This window comes from Ursus maritimus, unplaced genomic scaffold (assembly GCF_017311325.1).
Source record: "Ursus maritimus isolate PB19 unplaced genomic scaffold, ASM1731132v1 scaffold_7, whole genome shotgun sequence".
Taxonomy (NCBI): Eukaryota; Metazoa; Chordata; class Mammalia; order Carnivora; family Ursidae; genus Ursus; species Ursus maritimus.
Window position 1 is genome coordinate 38,571,012 of NW_024426885.1, and position 7,056 is coordinate 38,578,067.

General features: G+C 36.6%; 1 protein-coding gene across 1 annotated transcript; it reads right to left on the bottom strand.

The window, feature by feature from the left end:
• Positions 1-4,366: 4,366 nt before the first annotated feature.
• Positions 4,367-5,395, bottom strand: LOC103667914 (olfactory receptor 6C75-like). The gene has a single exon (XM_008696187.1). The coding sequence runs from the start codon at positions 5,393-5,395 to the stop codon at positions 4,439-4,441; it is 957 nt and encodes a 318-aa protein (XP_008694409.1). The 3' UTR covers positions 4,367-4,438.
• Positions 5,396-7,056: the final 1,661 nt, after the last annotated feature.

The window sequence follows — 7,056 nt, forward strand, 5'->3', positions numbered from 1 at the left end:
CTGAAACCATATGACAGTTGTCTTTTTCTGGTTGACTTATTTCACTTAGCATAATACCCTCCAGTTCCATCCATGTCCTTGTAAATGGTAAGATTTCATCCTTTCTGATGGCTGAGTAATATTCCACTGTGTGTGTGTGTGTGTGTGTGTGTGTATGTGTGTGTGTGTGTGTACCAGATCTTCTTTATCCATTCATCTGTCAATGGACATCTTCCAAAGAGGATTCTATGTTATCTTTATCATTGTTCCTCAGTATGAAACATAAAATTTTTCCCTCTAGCTGCTTTTAAAATTTTCTGTTTATCGCTGGTTTTGAGCAATTTATTATGTGTCTTGGTGTAGATTTTTTCATTTTTCTAATGCTGGGGTTTACTGAGATTTTTGATTTCTGTTTTCATAAAATTTAGAAAATTTTGGCCATCGTTTCCTTGAATCTTTTTTTGTTATCTCCCTCCACACATAAACTTCTCCTTCAGAAATCTAATTATATGCATGTTGGATTACCCAAAGTTGTCCCATACTTCACTGATGCTCTTTTCCATTTTAGGTGGGTTGTTTTATTCTTTGTGTCTTTTTAAGTTTCTATATCTTCAAATTTGCTAATCTTTCACCTGCAATGTCTAATATGCTATTCATCCCATCTATTAAAATTATTCAGTAGAATTCTGACTCAAAGAAGTACAATTTTCTTTTTTAAAGCCACATTATAAAGTTATGATTGACATACAGAAAGCTGTGCACATTTGATGTATACTACTTGATGAGATTAAAGATAAGTACACATTCATGAAACATTCTCATAGTTGAGGCCATATACATATACATCACCTCCAAAAGTTTCCTCCAACCCCTTTATTTTTGTTTTCTTTTGTGGTAAGAGCACTTATAAGTAAGGTCTACCCTCTTAGCAAATTTTTAACTATACGGTCCTGTAACAACTGATCCTGTGGTGTACAGTAGATCTCTAGAACTTATTTACCTTGCAGTACTGAAATTTGGTATACGTTGACACCTTCCTCTCTCTGTCACCCTAATAGTCCCTAGTAGCCACTACTATACTCTCTAGTCCTATGAGTTTGAATATTTTGGACTCCTCATAAAAGTGAGATCATGCAGTATTTGTCTTACTGCATCTGACTTATTTTACATAGTATAATGTCTGTCAGGTTCATTCATGTTGTCACATATTTCAGGATTTCCTTTTTTTTAAGGCTCAATAATAGTCCATTATGTATATACCACATTTTCCTTATCCATTCATCCATTAATGGATACTTGTGTTGTTTCTATATCTTGACTATAGTGAATAATGCTGCAGTGAACATGGGAGCACAGATATCTCTTCAACATCTTCACTTCAACTACTTTGGATATATATCAAGAAGTAGGATTGTTGGATCATATGGTAGTTCTATTTTTTATATCTAATTTTTTAAACCATTTTTTAGTCAAGTATAATTAACATATAATGTTATATTAGTTTCAGGTGTATAATACAGCAATTCAACAATTCTATACATTATGCAGTGCTCATCATGAAAATGTACTCTTAATCCCCTTCACCTATTTCATCCATCCCCCTACCCATCTCCCCTCCAGCAATCACCAGTTTGTTCTCCATATTTAAAAGACTAGTTTTCTGTTTGTCTTTTTCTTTGTTCATTTGTTTTATTTCTTAAATTCCACATATAAATGGATTATGTGGTATCTATCTTTCTTTAAATTACTCATTTCACTTAGCATTAACACCCCCCCCCCAAAATTGGGTGATGGGCATTAAGGAGGGCACTTGATGTAATGAGCACTGGGTGTTATATGCAACTGATGAATCACTAAATTTTACCCCCTAGATCATCCATTCTGCCTCAAATGACAAGATTTCATTCTTTTTTTGTGGCTGAGAATTCCATTGTATGTATGTGTGTGTGTGTGTGTGTGTGTGTGTGTGTGTGTATACATATATATTTATGGTATGTTATGTGTAAAGAAGATAAACATCTTCTTTATCCATTCATCTATAGATGGACACTTGGGCTGCTTCCTATTTTAATTGAGGAAACTTCATATTATTTTCCATAGTGACTGCACCAGTTTAGATTCTCATCAACTAATGTAAAAAGGCCCCCTTTTCTCCACATCATCACCAATACTTCTTGTCCTTTAATTTTTTGATAATAGCCATTCTAACCTAGCCTAAGTGTGAGATAATATTCATTGTGGTTTTGATTTTTCTCTGATGATTATTGATGTTGAGCATCTCTTCATATACCTATTGCTATTTGTATGTCTTCTTTGAAAAAAAAATGTCTATTCAGGTGTTTGTCCATTATTTTATTTGGATTGTGGTTTTTTATTATTGATTTGTGTGAGTTCTTTATATATTTTGGATTAGCTGCTCATGGCCCAGATACGGCCCTGACTCCTGTCACTAGCTTGCACCACTGGGCTCACCTTCAGGCAGCCCCCGCAGCTGTGCACCTGCATGCCCCAGCCCAACTGCCATCACCAGTGACCACTGTCATGTGCACTCCTATGGGGAGACCCTGCTGCCAAGAACCACATTGTTCATTGGACATTCTGGGAAAAATCACTGACAATGTGATACCTTGAGCAAAAGGAATATCCCAGAAAAAGAGATATCAGAAATATCAGAAAAAGAGATAAGGCTACACCAAAAAAATACATGGAAATTTTCACAAACGCATAGTGTTCTATTAGTTGAGTAAAATACATTCTTCAAATTCTTACATGATTGTGTGCCAGAAAACTTCATAATGCAGTCAATTATTATCTTTGCAATAACAGAATAATGTAGTCAGAGCAAAGCATGGTAGTGGCCCTTAACCAACCATTCCAACCAAACACCAGCTCCAGGATTTTTCTTACAATGTTTTGTGTCCAAATCTATCCTTTCCTATGAAAGTCTTGAATAACTAAATTACAGTTGTAATTCTTCCACTAAAATATCCCATCATTTGCATAGTGAAGGAAACCATCAACAAAAAGGCAACCAGCTGAGTAGAAGATATTCGCAAATGATATACCCAATAAGGGGTTAATATCCAAAATATATAAAAAACTTAAACAACACCCAAAAAATTCAAATAATCTGATTTTAAAATGGGTAGAGGACCTGAATAGACATTTTTCTAAAGAAGACATATACAAGGCCAACAGACACATAAAAGAGAAAAAGGCAAACCATAAGAGACTTACTATAGGGAAAAAACTGAGGGTTGCTGGAGGGGAGGTGGGTGGGGGATGGGTAATTGAGTGATGGGCATTAAGGAGGGCACTGGATGTAATGAGCACTGGGTGTTATATGAAACTGATGAATCACTAAATTCTATCCCTGAAACTAATAATATACTATGTGTTAACTAACTTGAATTTAAATTAAAAAAAAAAAGATGTCATGTGTGAACGCACTCAAAAAAAGCAAAAGATGAAAACAAACGAAAACATCTCATCATTTTCTCTCTTCTAGCCTCAAATTTTATTTCTATTACAGTGTGTCTCCATGTCAATTTTGGTAGCAGTAGAGTCATTTCACACTAGTACTAACAATGGACACCCAGAGATTATCACATCAAACCTCTCGTTCCACAAATAAAGATACTTTGTTTATAGATTTATTTGGAAAGACTCTACAGTCACCATTAAACTCCCTTCTACCTCTGATTAGATTCCTCCTCCCAGTTCCTTTAAATTTCCCATAGGGAAACAATCTTAACTACTCAATTCCTTGTTCCAGAATTCATAATGTTTCCTTTCCTATGGTCCCCATCGTTAGGTCTTTAGTACTGAAATCAACCAGCAAACCAGTAAAACCAAAGGGAACTTTCGATTTCAATTAGAGACACTTATGTGTCTTCATTATAGTGGGAACTAGAATTATAAAGATTTATATTCTATTTATATAAAAACTATGCACCATTGAAAACAATTGAATTGAGTCAAGTAATGTTATTAGTATCCTGACAGTTATGCATATGTGTGTCCTTCAAAAATCAATATAGTGACCACTTTGCATCTATCCTTGAACCAATTTGATATTCTTAATTCTTGTGAATTTCATTTTTCATCCCCATCACTTACCACAAGTAGATACTTGAAAACACACCTTTCCAACTTTGAGATACTACATGCATCAAACAGAATCATCTATATGAGGCTATTCATTAAAATTTGTTGAATCCTATTGAGCCAAAACTAGTGAACAGATCCAGGAAGATAATTTCATCTCTAATATAAAGAAGAATGTTAGAGCTTTCAAGTAGCGAAGTATACTGGATTATAAGATAAATTGGCCCCTATTCTAAGAATAAATAAGCAGAACCTCTAAAAACACATTTGCAAGTCTATATAGGAGATTACAGAAATAGGAAGGAGATTGCATTAGATGTAGAAGGGGCATTCTCCTTCTGACAGTCTGTGGTTATTTCTGCAGTCTAACCCTGGATAGAGCATCCCTCAGAGCCTGGTGGACCTGCTTGTTCCGCAGAGTGTAGATGACAGGGTTGAGCAGCGGGGTCACCACCGTGTTCACAAGGGCAGCCTCCCTGTTGGAGTCCATCCTGTTCCTTTGCTTTGGTTTCACATATATAAACACACAGCTGCCGTACATCAGAGAGAGGACTATGAGGTGAGAGGAGCAGGTGGAGAAAGCTTTCTGTCTCTCCTTGGCTGATGGGAGTCCGACGATTGTGACTACTATGTTGCTGTAGGCAATGATGGTTATGATGAGGGATGTCAAAAGGACAAACAAAGCAAGGACAAAGGCCAACATTTCAGTAGATCTGGTATCAGAACAAGAGAGATGAATCAGGGGCCCAAAATCACAGAAGAAATGAGGGATGACATGGGGGCCACAGAAGGATGACTGGGAAAGTATTATAATTGGAACCACCATGAGAACAAATCCCAAAGCTAAACAGGCAGTGACTAGAAGGAAACACATCCTTGGGTTCATGATGGTTGGGTAATACAGAGGTTTGCAAATGGCCAAGTACCGATCTAGGGATAGTACAGCCATAAGGAAGAAAAGAGTTGTTCCCAGGAAAAGAAAGACAAAGGCTTGTGTGAAGCAGGCAGCAAAGGAAATTGATTGCCTCCCTGACAGAAAGATGGCCAGTAATTTTGGAATAACAGTAGTTATAAAACAGCATTCAAAAAAGGAGAAACTGCTGAGGAAGAAATACATGGGTGTCTGGAGGTGATGGTCAGCCCAGGTAATGGTGATTATGAGTATGTTTCCCATGATGGAGGCCAGGTATGCCAGCAGATGCACCAGGAAGAGAACCTTCCCAAGGTGTTGGACACTAGGAAATCCCTCCAGGGTGAATTCCTGAACTTCTGTCTGGTTTCTTGCATCCTCCATCACTGACTTTTCCATTTCTTCAACTCTATGAGCTATGCTGTAGAGTATCATGACTGAAGAATGAAGAACTTTATTTTATTAAACACATAATACAGTGTAGGCAAATGGGTGGAGTGGGAGGTACAGCCTTCCAGTTATGGAATGAATAAGCCACAAGGATGAAAGGTATAGCATAGGAAATACAATCAATGGTATTGTAATAATGTTGTATGGTGACAGATGGTCGCTATACTTGTGGTGAACATAGTATAACATACAGAGTTGTTGAATCACTGTATTGTATACCTGAAACTAATGTAACATTGTGTCAACTATCATTTAAAAAAAATTTTTAAGAGAAAAAATAAAATAAAATAGTATAGGCATGGTGACTGGATTTTTCTACTATTTTAAACATCATATTTCATGTCTAATTTGTGCACTTTATTAAGTAAAAATAAATGTTTATCTATGAATATATTTATGTTAAATAATAAAAACTGTGCATGAAGCTATAAGTTTTCATGAAGAATAATGTAATTTTAATAGTATTAGTCATTTTTCTATAGTCTATTGACAAGCAGAAAAAAATCCTTCTTTTAGCTATATATCTGATCATTTTTGATAAGGTACCACTCATATCATGCATCCACAGGGTACATATTGTAAAAGGAAAATTGTAGCCTTAGGGGAAAAAACACAGTCATGGGTAAGTCATCCCACAAAAAAAATATTCCCCTGATGTCTTTAGGATTTGTCATTCTTATCTGAAGTCATAACATCACCTGTAGGAAAACTTCCTTTGGTTCTAGCTACAGCCCTCTAAAGTGAGACTACTAGAGTACAGATGGACTCTAATATTGTTGGAGACACAGGTCAGGTCATTTTCCTACACAGCTTGAGACTAGTCAGTAAGAGAGCAGAGTTTTCCTTTCCTCCTGTGCTAAGTGGTCAGTCTAAGGGAGAATCTCTTATCTTCTGACCCTTTCAGTCCACACACTTAGGGGATACTAGCCTGAGGCTAGAAAGGGAAATTGCATGCCTTGACTGGCAATTATTTTCTGATTCATTCTCTCTTCTATTGTCCACCTAAATAAAATATTCTCTATTATCCTTTAAATTAATAAACTTCCCTATGTGAGCCTTTGTCACTCTAGTCAACTAGTGTTCATCTCAGATCTCTGAACTGGCTGTCTGACTTAGTCAAACCCCACCCTTTGAAGTATATTAAAACAGCTTGAAGAGGAACAGATTCTGCTTCCATTTACAACACATGAACAGCAAAATAATCCAATCACACTAAGGCCATGTAGTCACCCAGATGTAGCTCACAATAAGCAGAACTCAGTCTCTCTCTCTTTCACTCCTCCAACAAACCAAAATGCTGGTCTAGGCACTTAGAGATGTGTGTGTGTGTGTGTGTGTGTGTGTGTGTGAGAGAGAGAGAGAGAGAGAGAGAGAAAGAGAGAGGAAGAGGGAGGGAGAAAAAGAGACAGAAAAGCACTTGCATTTGAAATGACCCTAATTTATCCTAGAGAAAGGTTCAAAATGTATAACATGTCTACTAAGCATGCTTCTTCATACAAAATCAGAACTTTCCAAAACTGCGGTAAGCGAAAGTGAAAGTTCCATGGCAATCTGGCCTGATGAAATCCTGGGAAAGAAAGGAGAGCTCATACATACGGTCCCCAATACTC